General features: G+C 50.3%; 1 protein-coding gene across 2 annotated transcripts in view; it reads right to left on the bottom strand.

Annotated features, from left to right (window-relative positions):
- The window catches only part of cdi (serine/threonine kinase), a 73,051-nt gene that overhangs the window by 11,260 nt on the left and 40,735 nt on the right, over positions 1-21,056 (bottom strand). The window contains exon 4 of one of the 2 annotated variants that reach the window (XM_075673358.1): positions 17,007-17,356. In XM_075673358.1, coding sequence (XP_075529473.1) covers positions 17,007-17,356 — 350 coding nt within the window. The remainder of the gene's footprint in view (positions 1-17,006; positions 17,357-21,056) is intronic. The other variant, XM_075673359.1, reaches the window with a different exon arrangement.

Below are 21,056 nucleotides of genomic sequence, written 5' to 3'. Positions count from 1 at the left end.
TTTTCTGTGCCAAAATTGCAAATTCGATTTTTTGGGGGGTTTACTCTACCATACTCCCCTAAGGCCTGCCAGTACACTTATTAGGCATATCGGTGCTCATACTGTGACAGGAGATGGGGGTGCACGCGTGTATAATTAAGGAATACATACTGTGTCCCGTGACAATTGCCCCTTCCCACGCTTGTTATGCTTCACCGACTAACACTGTTGTACTCAGGCGAAGCTAACTGTTAAAAACTAGCATTATGCAACGCGCTGTGCTCTGCGAACTTCGAAGCCAATCGCGAGGATTACAAAGGCGGAGTTGGTGCCATTGCTGACAGTGGCGAATTCTTTCCATGAAAAATACGGCACAGCACGGCAAAAAGCTTAATAGCGAACGTAGAAGCAGCTAGGCCTAACGTTGCAGCGGTGGTGGCTACGACTACCAGTGGACCGGCGTGCGAGAGTGCCGGTTCGGGGCGGTGAGATAATCAAAATGGCGGCGGTGGTAGCTTTGATTAATGCCATTTCGGACCTGCAGTCAGGGAAATATACATTGACTATATGGAGTACGTGGTGGTGCCGCAAAGCCGTGCGGATTATCGGGCATGTCCGAAAAATCGGGCGTCTGAAAAAACGGTCGTTAACTACTCTGGCAATACATCGTGCCGATGACATGGCGTCAATGACGATTCTTTGCGATTCCTCTGTTACTGGAGCCAGCATTAGCAAGGCTTTCGTTCCCTTTCTATAAAGTTACAGCTAATTTTCCCTCATAGAAGCACAAATTCCCAGAGCTCCCTGAGTATTTCCAGACTATTCAGATTCCCTGAGAATTCCCGGTTTTCCAGGTTGGTAGACACCCTGCAACCCGTTGAAACATTTCAGCTCTTCTTTAAATTAATCGTCGCTCCAGAAAGCGTTGGCCACTCAAATGTTCCTTTAACTTGGCGAACAAGTGATAATCACTAGGCGCGAGATCTGGACTGTACGGTGCGTGTGGCATGACGGTCCATTCAAAGTTTGTCAAAAGTTCCTGGGTTTGACGGGAGACATGAGGCCGGGCATCGTCGTGAAGCAGCATTACATCGGCTGCCAGTCCTCCTTGTCGGCAGTTCCGGATAGCTCGCCTGAGTTTTCTTAGGGTTGCACAAAAACTGTCTGAGTTGATTGCTGTCCCACGATCCATGAAATCTATCAGCAGTATCCCCTTATGATCCCAAAAAACACTGGCCATGACTTTGCCAGCAGAAGGTGTTTGTTTGAACTCCTTTGCGATTGATGACTCTGGGTCATGCCACTGTTTGGATTTTTATTTCTTTTCGGGAGTGAAATGAAACACCCACATTTCGTCTCCCGTAACAATAGAGTCCAACAATCCTTCCTGATCTTCTTGGCACTTTTGAAGGAACTGGCGAGGACAGTCAAGGCGTTTCTCCTTGTGTCTAATGTCAACAGCCGTGGTACCATCGAGCACAACACTCGTGATATCCCAATTTCTAAGTCAAAGCTCTTTCCATTGTACCGTAAGAACTCCCAGAAATCTGAGCAACAAGTTCACGGACGGTGATCCTCCTGTTTCATAGCACTTCGCGTTGGACGATCTCGATAACTGCCTCCAAAAATGACGATCTTCCACTCCACTCTTCATCGTGGACTTCCTTCCAACCGACACTAAACTCCCTGCATTATTTTAGGACGTGATGAACGGACATACACTTGTCGCCATACACCTTTGTCAACTGACGAATACCCACGGGTGGAGTCCCTTTGGCGTGCAAAAAGCGAATTACGGAACAAATCTCGCACTTGGCAGGATCAACAATGGGAACCACCATATGAAACGGCTGCTGAGCCAAGAATGTGCAGCCAGGGGGAATCAAGAATGGGGAACAGCTGCGTGCCCCCCAGCAGTGTTCAACCAACTTCAACTTCAACCTCGTACTTGGCAATGCCTTGCGGCAAATTAAAAAATTAAATTATGGAGTTATACATGCCAAAACCATGATCTAATTATGAGGGACCCCGTAGTGGGGGACTCCGAAAATTTGGACCACCTGGGATTTTTTAATGTGCACCTAACTCTAAGTACACGGGTGTTTTCGCATTTCACTCCCATCGAAATGTGGCCGCCGTGGCTGGGATTCGATCCCTCGACTTCGTGCTTTGCAGCAAATATTCTTTTGCACCACCCGGACCAAATGACAAACAAAATAAGTGTATCACATGAAAAAAAGGCAACCTCAAGTTGTCTCAATCAGCCCTGAATAGCTCTCCAACAGAAATAGAATTATCATCCATAGATTATCCAGAGAAAACATGAGGAAGGCGGTAGATAGAAATGCAAGACAATGAGCAAAACGAGAACAAGGTGAAAGCAGGAGCCGACGTTTCAACAAGTGGACTTGTCATGTGGCCTTGAAGAAGACAAGCCCACTTGTTGAAACGTTGGCTCCTGCTTTCACCTTGTTCTCATTTTGCTCATCATCCATAGATTATGTGATTAAGTGATAGCTGTGTGGTGCACTGGTTTCATTTGACCTTTTTACTCTTTTTTTTCTTGTGTATCTGCGCTCTGTTAAAGTGTCCAGTTCATTTCATTTGTCATGCACGTGTGTGAACTGCAAGACCGTTTCCGGAATAAGCAGTGCATCCGCACTGTTGCTCGCCTTCGCCATGCATGTAAAATGTAATACTCAGTGGTGATCCAGCCAGTTTAAGATTTTGATCAATTTTGGGAACCGGAAAAATATCATTCTGGAGCAGTTTAGGAGCAGCTACACAAGCATTTTGCAGCAGTTTTGGAGAAGAAAAATTGTACTTTTGGAACACTTGACGTAATCTGTAGCTATTTGGCGAAGCTTGTTACTGTGCAATCAGTGAGTGCTGCTCAACAGTGAAGCAAGATACAAAGCCAACGGTGACATAAAATTACAAATGTGCTATAACAATTTGCGCCTACAGGCACAAGATAAAAAGTGACGGCAAATGTCTAATGTGCATTCCAAATGACCGATGTGCTTTGATATACTTTACCACAATAGACAAAATGTGTATTATGCCCAATAACAATGCATCTAAGAATCATGCCAAGATGAAATGCCTCTGTACGGTGTGTTGCAAGGATGGCAATGGCGGTAGAGAACAATGTTCATACCATCCCGTACACTCGCTCTTGTTGTGAGGCAGTTTGTTAGCTTCCCGTGTGTCGTGTGGACTGAATAGACGCCAGTCGATCTGGCGTAAATCCCGTTACTTCTGTCCCCAATACACAAGCGACCTTTCAAAGCACTACCGATAAGGCCGAACGGCCAAGGCAGTGTGCCGTGGCAGTAACTGCTGTTGGCCAACGTGACCATAAAGCTTGCCACTAATATGTTCGTATGAGTGGCCAACCAGTAATCAGTTCTGAGATCATGCATAGTCGTTCTCGACAACTGTCAAAGCTGGTAACTACAGCAATCATGCATAGAAGTTTGCAGATCAACAATAAGTTCCGAACTGCACATGTAAACGTATGAATCCACGTGCTACGTGAACACACGTATGGGATACGATCTGTGATACGATCTGCGTGCCTTCCAGTGGTCAATATACCTTCGCACATGGGTGCTGCTTTTGCCACTGTTCCCTTTGTTGCGTATAGAAATTGTTTCGAGTGGAGTTGATGACCCGGACGACCCTTGCACCAAGACAGGCATGCCACATAATCAGATTGTTGTTTCGCCGCAAAAAAACTCCAGAATTGGTTTTGGAACAAAAGACAATTGAGCACCCTGGTAATGCTGCGTGCAATGCATCAACCCCAACCAAGTATTTCACCAAATATGCGAAAAATAGAGTAGTTGATAATCGATTTGTGACTTGACTTATTTTATTTGTATGTTCACAAATCTATTCGCGTCCGCAAAAATGAATCCACGCCTTTTACTGTCCCCAAGGGCTCCAATCTCCTGAAATGGCTCTGAAAGCCTGCCAGTACATTAAGCATATCGGTGTTTGTAATGTGACAGGAGTGGGTGTGTGCGCGTATGAGAGTGTGCTCGTGGGCACAGTATGTAAGGAATGCATACTGTGCCCCATTACAAGTGCCCCTTCCCACTTTTGGTATGCTTCAACGCAACAATGCTTCCCGTATGCTTCACCATGTAACAATTCTGTATGAGAAGACACTGAATTTCGGAAAACAACACTTTTCAGTACGTCATGCTTTCCGAGCTTTGAAGCCACTGGCGAGAATTACGAAGGGTCGGCGCCATTAGTAACAGGAGTGGTACTGGCCGGCGGGACCTCCCTTCCCCCCTCCACTGAAATAAATTTCTGGTTATGCCACTGAGTAACCTGTTGCACTAAGCATAAGCAAAAGGATAGAAAGTTGGGCGAGTTGGTATGGTAACATGATCTTGCATTGTAGCGCGAAGTTTATCGGGCGAAACGTTTCACCACCTAACAAATGTTATCGCACAGCGCAGGATGCGCCTGTATGTATTGGAAGTTTCTGGAATGTTATCGATGCTTCCATCCACTGTCTGTGACCGAACCTTGTGTAATCTGATCACATCTGTGCGCGACATGAATAATGTAAAACTTTGTGGAAAGCACGCGGGTCCCAACGATTACGCTGGAACATTCGACGACTGATGTATAAAAGCCAACGCGCTTGACCAGCTGATCATATTTTCGCTGATCGCCGACTGTGTTCGCCGCTGTCGCCGTTCTTTCATTGTAGACCGTTTTTGAGGGCACAAGTTCGTCCAATAAAACACTAGTTTCGTCTTTCTCAGTATTGCTACTGTGTTCTTCATACGTCACTACCACGTGACATCTGGTGGAGGTGCTTTATATTCATGTATTGGACGCCCCCGAAAAGCCATAATCCAAGCCCGGACCGCAAGAACACCAACGTCGTCCCGGAACATCGAGCAAGCCGCCAGCTACAGCAACTGCCCCCAGAACACAGTCTTCTACCAGATACCACCAAGAAAACAGTCCAAGAAGAACGTCCTTAGACGACCAAGAAGACATCCCCAATGGCAGCCGCAGCGGCCCCAACAATTCTGCAGCTCCCCCCCCCGCCCAGGGAACCACCGACGTTCCGTGGTTCCACATTTGAGGACCCGGAAAGCTGGCTGGAGACATACGAGAGGGTCGCTATGTTTAACAGCTGGGACAGCGACGACATGCTGTGACATGTCTATTTCGCATTGGAGGACACCGCCAGGACGTGATTCGAGAATCGAGAAGCCACCTTGACGACGTGGGACCTGTTCCAAAGCGGTTTCCTGCAAACATTTATAAGCATCGTGCGAAAAGAGCGAGCCCAAGCTCTACGGGAGACCAGAGCGCAGCTGCCGAATGAGATGATCGCAATCTTCAAGGGAGGAAATGAGCTGTCTGTTGCGCCATGCCGACCCGGAAATGTCCGAAGAGAAGAAAGTCCGCCTACTGATGCGTGGTGTAAAGGAGGAACTTTTCGCCGGAATGGTAAGAAGCCCACCGAAGACCGTTGAAGAGTTTGTCCGTGAGGCGACGAGCCCCGAGAACACACTGGAAATGCGGAACCGCGAATTCGACCGCCGCACCAAGTCAACAAACTATGCTGGAGTTCAATCGCTGGCCACAGACGATCTGTGGGAGACTATGAAGGCAGTCGTACGAGAGGAGCTTCAGAAAATCTTCCCTTCATTGCAACCTCAAGTGGCCTCAATCGCCGAAATTGTCAAAGAAGAAGTCCAGCGATCGCTTGGAGTTCCCGAGGTGCAACCACAATCATCGAAGCCTCAGCCAGAAGCAATGACCTATCCCGCCGTGAAGGTCCCCCTCCACGACCGCACCAGGGCTCTGTAACGCCGCAATTCCGTCGACCACTGCCACTAGCACGCCCACCCGTCGCCCAGCGCAGCTACCCGAGGAAGAGACGTATGGCGCGTTTCTGACCACCGCCCGCTATGCTACCACTGCGGTGAAGCGGGTCACGTCTACCGACGATGCCCACACCGGGAGATGGGACTGCGAGGGTTCGCCGTCGACGCTCCACGCCCACAGCAAGGTGAACGCCCTCGTGATATCGCCAACTACCTTGCCGCTACTCAGTGGACTTATCGAAGACCGTCCCGTTCGCCATCACCAGGCCGCTACCTGTCGCCGCAGCGCCGACCATACACTGGGTCAGCCCGGGGCCGGTCTGCGAGCCCATATCCAGAAAACTAAAAGCAGCAACCGATGGAGGTGCGGTCCCGACAAAGTCTGGAAGCAAAGAATACGCCGACGAAAGACGACCTGACAACGCCACGTACCAGCCACAGGTCAACGCGATGCAGCCGTGATCCGACGCCAAGACCTAACTGTAACGCAAGACAAAGTACCACCGACCTCGACATGCTTCTCAACGGCCACGCAGTCACTGCCTTAGTAGACACAGGAGCCGATTACTCCATCATGAGTGGACCCATCACCGCACAGTTCAAGAAAGTTAAGACTGCATGAAAAGGCCCTCAAATTAGGACCGCTGCAGGACACCTCATCACGCTGACTGAAATCTGCACGGCAAGAATTACCATTCATGACCGCACTTACCCTGCCACCTTCGTTATCCTCCAACAGTGTTCACGAGACGTCATTCTCGGCATGGACTTCCTGAACCAACATGGCGCAATCATCGACCTGAAGTCGAAGTCGATAACACTGTCGGAAGATCGTGCGATACTGCTGGAGAGCTCTCGTAGTCACCACGCCTTAAGCACGCTCGAAAGTCAAATCAGCATCCCGCCACGCTCCAGCATTGTCATTTCTGTCGGCACCGAAACACCTGCCGATGTAGAAGGCGTCATTGAAGGTGACCAACGTCTATTGCTAGACCGTGAAATTTACGTCGTAAGAGGGATCGTTCGACTGCAAAGAGGAAAAACTAAAGTGTTGCTGACAAACTTCAGCCTGGAGTTTATAGGGGTATTACTCAGGTTCGCGCGTGCGCACCTGACCCTTCTCTGGATCGCGCAGCGCCAGCGGAACGGCAGTCGCTCACTAGCACTTTCGCAGCAGCCCTAACAGTCAGAGCTGTGACCCCTAACCCTCGGTTCGCAGTGAGTTGCGACCACGGCGGGTTCAGGCCAGTGGGGACAGGGTGAGTCTCGACCTAAGGTGTTTATTCACCTTAGTGTACAAATATACCAACTGACAACAACAGCAACAGCACATACAAATACAACACAAAACCTCAGCGGCGGAGCATTCCGCACGTCTGGGGTGAAATAAACCGCACAGTGTGGTAACCACAAAAGAGGCTGATAAGAGTTCAGCTCACCCAGAGTGGATCCGCGCTCGGGCCCTGGGGTGGTCAGTCGCTCACAAAGGCCGGGCGGGCGCAACAGGGGGACGGCGTGCGGCGGTCTCAGCGGCTGAATTGAGATGCGGCCAGTCGCAAGCTCCTCAGCCGAAAGACAACGGTGCATCGGGGGAATAGTGCTTCTCCCCGAGCGGCGGAGAGGGAGTCACCCCGGTTCCAAAAAAGGGAAAGGAGGGAACGGGGTGCCTTGGGCTGCGGCATCGCGGCCAGGCGCGAAGAGCAGCGGGAGCGGCGAACGTGCCCTCTCCCAGTCACTCTCCGCGAGCGAGCACGTGATTATCGCGTGATAACTGCGTGGCCGCTCCGGAGATATTGGGATGCGCGTGCGATCTCCACATCCCCCCCTCCTTAAAATAACCCTTTAGCCGCTAAGAGGCCGCCGTCACCTGAGGCTTTTCCGAGAGGGACCTGCTACTCCGACACCAACACGGTTTGAGTCCACGTTGGTGAGGGAGCAGCTCTAGCTGCGGACTGCCGTTGTTGCCGTGTGGGTAGTCGCGAGCCAGGCCGGAACATCGAATCATGGTACGGAGCAGCTTGACAGCAATAGGATGTAGTAGGAGGCAAGAAGGCTGCTGGGTTCGGGTCACCTTGCTTCTCGGCGGCGTCACCTGCCCAGGAGTGGTGGCGAAAGGGCCCCTGGATTTTTCTTGGCTGCCTCGATTAGGCTGACGCGATCCCCGAACCAGCCTCGATATGGCGCAGGACAGCTGCCTTTTGGTGTTCCCGGGGTACGTTGTCCTCTGGTATTGGAGAACGCGTTTCTTTCTGTTCGTTCCGCCACAGCTCTCTCTGTTGTTGCGCACCCTCGCGGGTGTCGGCATGCAAGATCGGCAAAGGCGTGCCGACTCACCCCTGACGATGGCTTGCACCTCGCTGCGCAGCAGGGGTCCACTCTGTCCCTGCGGGCGAAGTCTTTTGCTCGGCCTTGAGGCTGGGTACTTGGTTGCGGGGCTCGAAACTCGGTCGCGGAGCTGTGTGGTGCGGTTCCGCGAATTCTGCGCCGCTGCGACCATTCCGGACCGGAAGTCGCCCGCTGCACCTCTCACCTCGCTGTTAGCCGCCGGAGGGTCTTTTCTCGCCGCCTGTTGCCTGAACTGCGCTGCTGACTGCTTACGGCCTGCTCGTTCGTACCAACAGTGAAGACTGTCTTTTCTTCTTGCTTGAATGTTGTTGCACGGCTCCTGACGGGCGGTCTGCTGCTGCGACAATTCCGTTAGCCACTCTCGCTTCTTCCAAAGAGAAAGCGCGTGCTCGCTCTGGAAGCCTGCATGCTAGGCATTGGAGGAGCGTTCCGTCCGATATCACGCACAATAAAATAGCCTCCGCGAACCGGATAGAGTTAGTTCTGCCGAGATCGCAAGTTATAACGCCGCACTGGGCTCGAACGTCGAGCTGTGCCACCCGATGCCGCTGCCTGCGGGCGCGGGAGAGCGTTCTCCCCCGGCCACTCATTCCCTCTGTCGTAGTAGGGTTTCAGATCGCAGACATGCACCGGTCGGCTGATCGGTCTTAACTTCAAGTCCGCAAGCCTGTACACGAGCGAAGAGACAGTCTCTCGCACCCGGTACGGTCCTGTCCATTTCGGCGCCAGAGAAGCTGAGAATTTCTTACTGGCGTCGCTCAAAACGTGATTCCGCCTCAGCACCAGGTCGCCCACTTTGTAGTGAACTTCCCGATGAGAGCGGTCGTACTGCGCTTTCTGCTCGGCACGTGCAGTGCTCAGGTTCCGTCGCGCTTTTCGTAAAGCCTCTGTTACCTTCGCGCGCAGCCCAGTCGCATAATCGGCACGTGCCGACGAAACAACCAGTTCCGTGCTGCTTCGTTCCTGTAGAGTAAGTTCTACCGGATTCAACAGCTCCCTCCCAAGGTTGAGGGTGGCGGGTGTATACCTAGTCGATCGATTCACTGTCGACCTGATAGCAAATCCAATTTCGGGAAGACAAGCATCCCACTCATTGTGCGTCCCCGCAAATGCAACTAGCATGTGCTTGATGTTGCGATTCACACGCTCAGTGGGATTCGCCTGGGCATGGTACGTGGTTGTTCTCCTGTGCTTAATGCTGAGAGCTGCACAAGAGTCCACGAAGAGTTTGGCAGTGAAGTAGGACGCATTGTCCGTTATCAACTGCTCAGGATAGCCGAATCGTGTAAACACCTTGATCAGCTTTCCCATGATTACGCGTGCTGTCAGCTTCCGTAGGGGGAACAGTTCCACCCACTTGCTGAAATGATCTGTGACTACGAGAAGGAATCGGTTCCCGCTCGGTGTCCTGGGGTAAGGTCCCATGACGTCACATGCCGCAATTTGCCACGGTGTTCGGCTATTGATCGGCTGCATGAGCCCGGGTGGGCGTCCACCACGCGGCTTCACGCGTTGGCACACATTGCAAGAGCGGGCGTAGCGCATCACATCCCACTTCATTCCAGGCCAGGTAGCAAAGCGGCACAACTTCAGATAAGTCTTAGGGCCACTTGCATGCCGAGCCAGGCACATATTGTGAAAGTAGCGTAAAAGTGCTCCTCTCAGCGTGCGTGGAATCACCGCTTTGAAGGACTTGTGTGTATCCTTCTACGCAGGAATGTATCTCATCAGGATGCCGTCAGAGTCTAGCAGGTAGGAATCCAACGCGCTCACAGCAATATCAGCTGTTTTGGAGCGCCGCGCACCCACAGCAATACCAGCTGCATCCATGTGCGCCGCGGCCGCGCCGCCGGGCTCCCGGAGCCCCTCAAACACTTTCTTACAAAACGGACCCTCCTGCTGTGCCTCTAACAGCTCCTTTCTGCCGAACACACTCCCCATTGAATTGACACAGTCCAAGTGGTTCACGCTTTCGCCTGCGAAGGGGGTTCGTCTGCCCTTCCTTCGGAACCAGCGCCGTCGAGCATTGTAGCAGTTACTCTGCTCTTAGGCTGAGTCACTGAGGAGTCACGATGGGTATTAATGTTACCCCTCCTGACAACGTCGATCGTCGCAGCGGTTAGTCCGCTCTCAAGCTCAGTTTCGGGCGAGGTGAGTTGAGTAGTAACGTTACTCTTCTCACAATCAACGGGCGCGCGCGAAAGTGCGTCCGCCACAACATTGTTCTTTCCTCTCCTGTAGCGAACGGTAAAATCGTATCGCTGCAAAAGAAGTGCCCATCGCGCGAGCCGGCCGCTCGGCTCTCCTAAGCGCCTAAGCCAAGTTAGTGCCATATGATCGGTCTCAATAATGAATGGGACTCCATCAATATAGTAGTCGAACTTTTTGAGAGCGAAAATGATCGCCAGACATTACTTTTCTGTCACGGAATAATTTTTCACTGCAGGAGTCAAAGAGCGGCTGGCAAAAGCTACCGGGCGCAAACTACCTTCGTGCTGTTGGAGCAAAACCGCTCCTAGGCCAAGGTCGCTGGCGTCCGTATGAATGACAAATTCTTTGTTCGAGTCTGGTAGCCTTAACTCGGTGGTTTCCACGAGCGCGTTTACGAGGTTGCGCAGTGCCTCCTCTTGCTCGGGACCCCACCTCCACTGCTCACCTTTCCTCAACAGCATAATCAAGGGGGCATGCAGTGCAGCGAAGTTTGGGATGAACTGTCGATAGAAGTTCGCCAGCCCCAAAAAGCGTCTTAGTCCGCCTATGTCTGCCGGTGACGGGTAGTTCAATAATGCCTGAACCTTGTCATCACATGGGAGAAGGCGTCCGTTATCAAGTTTAAACCCCAGTAGCGTTACTCGGGTTGCTGCGATCTGGGTCTTGGTCGGGTTTAGCGTTATCCCCGCAGACCTCAGACGCTCCAACACGTCCCTGAGATGGCGTAAGTGCCCATCAAAGGTACGCGAGTACACCACAACATCGTCCAGGTAAGCAAGAGCATGGTGCCACCTTGCGTCACCCAAGACACGGTCCATCAGGCGCTGGTAAGTCGCAGGCGCACCGACAAGTCTGACGGGCATACGGGTAAATTGGAAAAGTCCCCTGTGACAAGTGAAGGCAGTCTTCTCTCGGTCACAGGGATCTACCTCCACCTGAAAGTATCCTCTGCTTGCATCGAGCATAGTGAAGTACTTCGCTCCGCCAACGTTGGATACGATCGAGGGAATGCTAGGAAGCGGATATGCGTCCTTGCGTGTCACCTCGTTCGGGCGGCGATAGTCAACACAAAGGCGGGGCGTCCCATCCCACAGCCCATCGACAAGAAGGCAGTGCGTCAATTCCTTGGCATGTGTGCCTACTACAGGCGGTTTGTCAAGGACTTTTCATGCATTGCTGAGCTGCTGACACATCTAACTAAATGTGATGTCGAGTTCAAGTGGGAAACGCCGCAACTTGACTCATTTGAAGAACTCAAACAACGCATGCAGTTGCCTCCAGTACTTGCACACTTCGACGAAGACGCCGATACCGAAATCCACACTGACGCTAGTAGCCTAGGCCTGGGTGCAGTCCTATTCCAGAGAAAAGACGGACTTGAACACGCGATAGCTTACGCTAGCTGGTCGTTGTTAAAAGCGGAAGGCAATTATTTTACAACCGAAAAGGAATGCCTCGCCATCGTTTGGGCTACAGCGAAATTTCAGCCTTACTTATATGGTAGGCCATTCAATGTCGTCAGCGACCATCACGCCTTGTGTTGGCTAGCGAATTTAAAGGACCCTTCAGGATGGCTGGCGCGGTGGAGCCTAAGACTGCAAGAATACAGTCGCCGACTGATTTTTCCGGACTCCAAAAATTAGGAGATGCTCGATTATTCGGTCTGCTTCGCGGCACGGCCATTCTCCCCATAGACCGTAATGTATAACAACTGCCGAAAGTTCGGACACCTTGCAACCTCTCGTCTGATTTTTCGGACACTGCTTGAGCCAACTCGATCGAGAGCACCATGCTGGATGACCGGTGCATTTTGCGGTGCATTTTCTCTGACCGGTGCATGGTTGGACTCGCTGATCGCCATTTTTGTTTTGGACGGAGCCTCCTTGCTGTCCCACGCAGTGGCGCTACTGCAAATCTTCACTCATCATCATCGTTTCTGCCTGGTTCGATAGAGTGGTTCTACAGCAGTTCCGGTTTCAGCTTAGTAAGCCATGTCAAAACAATCCAGCAGCTGATTTGTTTCTTTGCACACGACGCTGCGAGTAGGCCGCGTTTTTAATTTGTGCGACTGGTGTCGGCATGATGGTGTTTGTGTGCTGTGTCGAGGTTACGGTGATGAAACGCGCCATACGGAAACATAGCGTCAAGTGTCTAATGGCGCCGACAGTGCCCGTGCAGACTCTGATGGGGAATGCCAGCAAGCGGGTGCCGGGATGCCTAAGATTTTTCGCTTTCCAATGTGCTCCCTACTGACGTGGAAAATGTTCTGCCGAGACCTACACAGTGGTTGCATTGCGATTCCGGACACCGTCTTATTTGACGGTTTCACAGGTGCTGACACCGCTGTACTGACATGCGCAGAACTCGACGACGGCGAGATCATTCGTCAGGTTTGTGCTGCAACGCCGGACGATGACTCTTGAGTCGGAAGATGATGCACCATGTGCTGCGCTGCAGTCGCATGCGGAGCATGTACAAGCAGTGACCATGCTTTCAGCCGTACGACATTCTCCGAGACTCAGGCTTATCTGATTGCGCGTAAACGGAACAGCGGGCAACAGCGCATTCACGATTTCTTCAAGCCTATTGCCGAGCCCGAATAAGTGCGTGGAAATAAAGGATTTCATTTTTTTTTCTTAATCTGCTTTTTCGGACACCTGTTTATTCAGACATTTTCGCAGTACCCGTGAGGTCCAAATAAACAGTCGGCGACTGTATATCACTGTAACCTACAAGTCCGGACGAAAACACTGATGCCGATTGCTTATCACGCGCCCCCATTGACTTGCCGCAGCAAGATGATGACGCCTTCCTTGGCACATTAAGCGCCGAAGACTTCGCTGAACAGCAACGAGCAGAACCGGAGCTGAAAAACCTTGTCGAAAATCCTTGTCGGAGCTGAAAAACCATGTCAAACCTTGCAACGGGACCCGAGGGTCCCGTTGTAGTCTTGGATTTTGGGACCCTCGTCTGTATATTGTATCTTTCCAATGCATTGTATTTAAAGAAAAATAAATTGAAACTGAAACTAAGTATTTGGAAGGGCACACTGACGTTGTCCCTAGGGCATTTAGGTGAGGATTGTCTTCGTTCTCGCTTCAAAACAACCTACTCGTAAAGAACTTCTCACCAGTTCGTGCCAACTACCTTCTTCTTGTTCCCTCAGAGCTATGTTCAGAAGTATTGCACGCCCTGCATGACGATCCGACCGCTGGAAGCCTCCGATTCTCCCAGACACTATCGAGGATACAGGAAAGGTATTATTGGCCGTGCATTGACCGCCGAAGTCGCCCGTTATGTAAGAACATGCCAAGACTGTCAGCAATGCAAGACACCACCGATAAGGCCAGCGGGATTACTACAGCCAATCGAGCTTCCTTGCCGACCATTCCAGCACATTGGGATGGATTTGTTGGGGCCGTTTCCGATATAAACAACCGGAAATAAGTGGATTGTTGTGGCAATGTACTACCTCACCCGCTTCGCTGAAACAAAAGCACTGCCGAAAGGTAGCGCATCCGAAGTGGCGAAATTCTTTGTCGACAACATCCTGCTGCGACATGGTGCCCTGGAAGTCCTCATCACCGACTGAGGAATGGCCTTTACAGCGGAGCTCACCCAAGCCATTCTACAATACAGTCAGACAAGGCACAGGAGGACAACTGCCTACCATCCACAGACGAATGGTCTTACGGAGCGCTTGAATAAGACCCTCGCCGACATGCTAGCAATGTACGTCGACATCTAACACAAGACCTGGGATGCCGTCCTGCCGTACATAACATTCGCTTACAACATGGTGGTGCAAGAAACAACACAGATCACGCCGTTTAAGCTGATTTACGGCAGGAACCCGATGACGACGCTCGACGTCATACTGCCATACCTCACTGACAAAGAGAATCGATGTCACTACCTATCTCCAGCGCGCCGAAGAAGCCCAACAGCTCGCCCGCCTACGGATCAAGAACCAGCAGCGTATCGACAGCTGACACTACAACCTCCGACGACGCTACGTCGAGTACCAGCCCGGCGACCGTGTTTGGGTTTGGACCCCGATACACCGACGAGGACTCAGTGAGAAACTATTGCGACGCTATTTCGGACCCTACAAGTTCATTTGACGTATTGGCGCACAGGACTATGAGGTCGTGCCAGATGGCATTTCACATTCACAGTGGCACTGCCGCACGATCTGAAGTGGTCCACGTGGTGCGTCTTAAACCATTTTACGGACGCTGACGAACTTCCTTATTTTGTTGTTCTCTTTGCTACGAGTGCTTTTGTTTATTACTTTCGTTAGTTTGCAGCATCGGGTCAATGCTTTTTAAGAGGGGGGTAATGACACGTGTAATTATCTTTATCAGGCGACCACGTTTCACCGCCTAACAAATGTTATCGCACAGCGCAGGGCACGCCTGCATGTATCGGAAGTTTCTGGAATGTTATCGATGCTTCCATCCGCTGTCTGTGACTGAACTTTGTGTAATCTGATCGCATGTGTGCGCGACGCGAATAATGTAGAACTTTGTGGAAGGCACGCGGGTCCCAGCGATTGCTCTGGAACATTCGACGACTGATGTATAAAAGCCGATTCGCTTGACCCGCTGATCAGATTTTCGCCGATCGCGGACTGTGTTCGCTAATGTCGCCGTTCTTTAATTGTAGCCAGCTTTTGAGGGCACAAGTTCGCCCATAAAACAATAGTTTCGTCTTTCTCAGTATTGCTACCGTGTTCTTCATACCCGACTACCACGTGACAATATTATTTTGCAAAATGGACTTTTTCGTGATTTTTTTTGTTTTCAAGGGCCACATTCCCCTGTGGGAACACGGCTCTTTGCGGCGAAAAAATAGCTAAAAAATCGATTTTTGGAAAATGAAATTTTCGATATCTACAGCTAATATTCCTTTAATTTACCAAGTTTCGAATCTCAGGGAAGAGTATTTCGTCAACGATATCAATTTATAACATCACTGTGAGCTGAATTTCGTGCAAAACCAGCCCTTTTTATCGCGGCGCGTAGCTCTTTTTTTATGCACGCGATCGCAGCCATCTTGGTCTCGTTGGAAAGAGGAGCCTTCCTTCTTTAATTTCCCGCCAAAAGTGACTCCGTCGGTATACTCCAGTGACGTTGAAATCAGGGGAGAAAAAAAGCCTGAACGCGCGATCCGATTCGTCGACTAGCGCATGTGACCAGAAATGCGTGCTGTGGTTGGCTGCGCGAGGTTCTCATCGTCTGCTCCACTCCGCAGGCGATGCGACTGCGCGCCTCGTAGGTTTGTTGGCACATGCCCAACGATGTCTGATCCAGCGGGGAAGTTCGCCACGAGGCAAAAGTTCGGCAAAAAGAAGAAGCAATCAGCTTATAACTTTCAAAAGCGCTCCATTCCTTCTGAAAGCATCGAGAGTGGCTCGCCGCCAACCGCAAATGATGCCGAAACCGCGGACGATGCCGAAGTAGGCCTGGCCAGCTCACAAATGAGTGAAATCGTTACGGACAGCAGCCGCGTTCGGTGTGACACTCCAATGTTGCAGCATGCGGATTTGTTGCAGAGGGAGATGAATGCTAAAAAAAACTTCGAATTCTTGCGTCAACGCCAGCAACAAAGCGGGTGTTGGATTTGCTCACTCGTGCCGACGGCGTTGCAGCCGCGCCAGTCGATGCCAAGGCAGTCTTCGCTATCCTCAGTAGGACTCCGTGAACGCACTGATGTCGTTTGTCAAGTGCAAGGTGTGCGGTGGCAGCGTCGCAGTAGGCAAAAGCGAACGGTAATCTGGCCTCGCCATAAAGATCGTTATCATGTGCGCGTATTGCGGCGATATTGCGATGGCGTGGAGCTCGACCCGCGTGAACGACAACCTTGCCGCGGGCGCGATGCAAGCCACCGGGAATCGGCGAACGGCGCTAAACCATGTTTTTGCCGCATTTGGGTGGCCGTGGTCAGAGCGACTACATACCTGGTGGCTTTTAGCCACTTTCACTGCAAAATAATGCAAATTATTTCTGTACTTTTGATTAAACGTGAATGTATTCCTTTTTTCTCATTTTCTCAAAACACCGACTTTTGACTTGCTGCTGATTTGCCGCGGCAATATCTCTGCCTTCAAAGCAGATAGTGCCATAATTTTTATTGTGGCTTGTAGCTGAGTGTACACAATGGTAGGGTCAGATTTTGGAATTTATGCTTTAAAAATTTTCAATTCTGCTTCAGATCAGACAGTAGGGTAGCCACAATTCGAACAGTAAAGATTGAATTGCTATAAAATTACTAATATTTGATATATCAAAATAGTATTCCTACCATTATGTTCTTTATGTTTTCTATTACCCAGGCATGTGCCAATATGAATTTCGTAGCACATTTTTTTTCTCTATTGTGTCTGCAAATTATGAACAATGAATTTCATTTATATTCAGAACGAAATGGCCTATTGGAAAAATAATTACATATTTGAAATCAGCACAAATGTCTTAACAAGCATGAAAAGGTTCATGAATATTGATGGAAAACATCATGAACATTATTTGAATTACAGTGTCCCCCCTTAAGTTGAATCTGAAGTGCATTTGTTACTCGAATGAGAAGAGCCCAACTTACGCACAGGCGCATATAACTGCAACTCACAGATGGCCTGGACGCTGCCAATACTGTCGTCAGTGGCGTCCGAGACAGGCGAGTCGGCGTCCACCACATCCCCAGACAACATGGCCTCCAGCTGCTCCACGACACCCTGGAAGGTGGGCCGTGCAGAGGGCTCCACCTGGCAGCAGGCCAGTGCGAGACGCAGGAACGCCGGCGGGCAATCATCCGGGCAAAGTCGGCGCAGTGCCAGCCGGTCCACCCCAAAGTCAGCCGTCCGAGGAAGCACGTCGGGGTCTGCCTCCAGTCGCACAATCACCTCACACAGGATGATGCCGTATGAGAAGACGTCTGCACGTTGGTCATACCTGCACAACAAGGTGGCTGCAAATGGTCACCAGTATCCCAAGATGCTCAGCATTAGCATGTCATTTCCTCAAAATCCATACCAAGAAAACTGTCATCACTTTTATTTTCCATGCAATGCACCATATGCTGCTCAGACTTTTTACAAGGTCCAAAAAGAGCCTTCATTTTATCACTAAATAATCCTAGAAATCACAGCTGGGTTACAAGTATCGGCGGCAGTCTGGCCACAATGCAGAACACCATTAAAGAGGTGTCACTATTGTGTAGTTAATAGAGCACTTTCAAAATGAATTCAGAATTTATCTGGTAAATGGAAATCGCTTAAACGGGACAACCGCCCCTCAATTGGTTGGTTTTGTATTCAGGCAATGGAAAAAAACGTTTCAGTTCTCGGAACCAAAATTTCCCCATCACTGAGAAAATGGAACCAAGAATGGAACAGAAATTTTGAAAATAGCCGTGCTCGTCAACTTCTTTCAAGACCAATCCCCATGAGCATAAAATTGGTGAAAGTTGGCAAACCTATGAGGCTTCAGCAAATAGCTTCAGGCATGCAGGATTTTCTTCAGACATCCCGATTTCAGACATGCAGAATTTGCCTGAATGTGACAGTGAAGAGGATGCCATTGAGCATCGGGACTTATCGGAGCGGTGTGCATTAAGGGAAATCGCACTGGACTGTGGCGAGTGTGTGCACATTGTTGTTAATGTTGCAACTTGCCCTGAAAAAACAGTGGAAAGCACCATTACAGAAGTTTGCAATGAATAACAAGAGGAGGCATCTCAAGAGGTAGCCACCACAGAGGAAGCTGCTGCACTTCAAGGAGAAGGATTAGCTGTGCAAGCTTCACACACATTTTTCAGAAAGAACAGATCTGAAATGTTCGTGCAAAGCTTGATCTCGCGATACATGGCCGAGAATTGTGAGGTTTCAGGCACCAAAATGACATTTCTTTAAGTTGAGTTGAAGTCCCACATCAGTGAGGCATTTCAAAACGTGCTTGAGACGGCTAAAATGAGTGCAGAAATCAACATAAAAGACTACGTTATCCAAGTAGCATAGACATGGTCCATTTGAGGCTGTGTTAAATATTATCCATCATCCTTTCAAAAGTGGCTGTAGCGTTGTACAGGACGAAAGGCATCACGGTGAATTCATATAATCTGCCAGGTGTTACAGATGCTGTTTTAGGTCGATCAAATAGTGCCGTAGGGACTTGCCAGTATCCAGAACGTAAATCCAGCGAAGAAAAGGACTCCACTCCCTGCTAACAGTCGAGCGCATCGTCGATCCACAGTAATGGACAAACGTCCCTGCACGTTATCTTGTTCAGACGGCGTTAGACGACGCAGAACCGAACAGAGCCATCCTTTTCCTTAACAAGAACAACCAGTGGCGGCCAGAGGCTGTCTGAAGGCTGCATAATGCCGTGCTTGAGCATGTCAGCAACGTGGTTGTTAATGACACAGCATTCCGAAGCGGATACTCAGCAAGGGCGTTACCATAGAGGTGCATGACTGCTTGTATCTGGTGAAAAACGGTCAATGTGCAGCCCAATCCGAAGGCACAGCTATGAAAAGCGCAGAACTTCTGCAGGAGAGTAATAAGCTGGCTACATTCTGGAGATGACATTTCATCGTCGATGGAGCAGTAGAAAGCGTAGAGGCGTGACTGATAAACCGCAGGGTCACAAGTAAAAGCGCTAAGGTCCGTAAAGTAGAAGCAGCAGGAGCATCAAAGATGCAAAAGGTGTCAACCGGTTGAACGAGGTCTAGGCATTCACCATGAAATAAAAGTAAAGGGCACGGCATGCGATTGTTGACGAGCATCTTTGCGACGCCACTGCGAAGAGTAAGGTTAGCAAAGGGCAAGGGAGAACATTTGTGGCGAATGAACACGTCAGAGGGCGTAAAGAGAACAGTGCCATCAGAAATAGCAGTGCACGACACAGGCAGGGAAAAGCATGAAGGGATGGCATTGTCTTCAGACACAAGCAGTTTACCGCTAGAAGGACGGTTTCCGAAAGTCTCATGGTCGGGAAGTGAAGGAAGTTCAAGTTTGGCATGACAACAGTCAATAACGGCGTTATTTGCAAGGAAGTCCCAGTCTAATATGATGTCACAGGAACATGGAGACAGCACGACGAATTCGACGGTATGCAGAAAGCCTTGAATGAAGACTTGAGCAGTACAGGCAGTGAGAAGCACAATGTCTTGAGCGCTGGCGGTTCGAGGAGAGAGGTCAGAGAGAGGTGTCAAAACCTTTCTTAGTATGCGACAGAGTTCGGCAGAAATTATGGATACAGTCGCTCCTGTATCGACAAGTGCCAGGATGGCGATTCCTTCAACAGATACTTACATTACGGTGGTTAGAGAGGGACGAGGACTTAGGCATTGTAAAGTGGACACAGTTCGTGCCTCGGGAACTATGGCCATCAGTTTTCCTGGTTGGCGGACTTGGTATGGCGATGCATCAAAGAGAGAGAGCGACAACAAGGAGATTGTGAGCGGCGTGGAGATGGTGAGCGGTTGGGGCAAAAGGAAGAGATAAGAAGGCTGGAAGGTGAAGAGGAAAACTAGTAGTGGCATAGGTGGCAGCAAAAGGGTCGGCAATAGATGCGTAGGAGGTGGCAGGAGCGTGTGTGGACGAGATCGGGCAATGACTTCTGCATACGCGAGAGGTGCACTGACTGGCGTCAGTTCACAGACCAGATGAACAGCTTCGGAAACTTTCTTATGGATCAAGCCGTGGATCATAGGTGGCAAAGCAGGTGGTGGTTCCAGGACACAAGACATCAAAGATAGGTGGCAAACGACCTTTGTGCAAACAAACTCCTGAATCTTTAGTAACAGAGTGGCATGGCTGTCGCCAACTCCAAGGCTTGACAGAGAGTCGGTGGGCACACAAGGGCGATGGGTGTGAAGCCGTTGCATGCGCAACTTGTCATAACTCTCACACAATTTTATCACTTCGATGACAGTGTGAGGGCCCTTCGATGATAACAATTGGAGTGCATGATCCTCAATGCCCTTCATTATATTGTGACGCTCTTACGTGCATAGTGGGTTCACAGAGCTCATTCACGGAGATCTTCTCCTCCTCTGACATCGATGTATTCATCCATTTTCAAAGATCAACAATGTCCTCATATAGCTTGTGAAATTCTCTCTGATGTCTGGGGATTGTGTACACAAATGCTGTGCTGCACGAAGCTTTCGTACCGCTGGCCGACCGATAACTTTTGTAAAGCTGTTCTTGAAGACCAACTATGTACCTATGTCGGCTTCATGGTTTAGAAGCCATGGTTTCGCAACGTCCGAGAGATAGAATGCTACGTTTCTCAACTTGCTGACATTGTCCCACTGGTCATGGGCACTCACTCGCTCGTAAGAGGAGATCCAATCTTCAACGTCTTTGTCATCTGTGCCACAGAAGATGGGATGATCTCGTTGACACAAGGCACCAGCACAAAACAGGGTGGGCAGCGCCGTTGGAGGAGCTGGAGGAGGGCGTGCATCGTCGATCATGATGGGGGGGGTAGAGTGCGACTCAGCAGTTCCAGGGTGGTCGAAACACTGCAACCTGCACCATTTGCTAAGTGGACGCAGGCGAACGGGCCGCAGTCATAAGCACTCGGCGAAGGACAGCAACCATGAGCTCATGCTGGTGGCGATGCTGCTGAGGCGCAGGTTACTCTC

This window comes from Dermacentor variabilis, chromosome 10, assembly GCF_050947875.1.
Source record: "Dermacentor variabilis isolate Ectoservices chromosome 10, ASM5094787v1, whole genome shotgun sequence".
Classification (NCBI taxonomy): Eukaryota; Metazoa; Arthropoda; class Arachnida; order Ixodida; family Ixodidae; genus Dermacentor; species Dermacentor variabilis.
The sequence above is the reverse complement of the archived record's forward strand: the minus strand, read 5'-3'. Positions and strand labels throughout refer to the sequence as shown.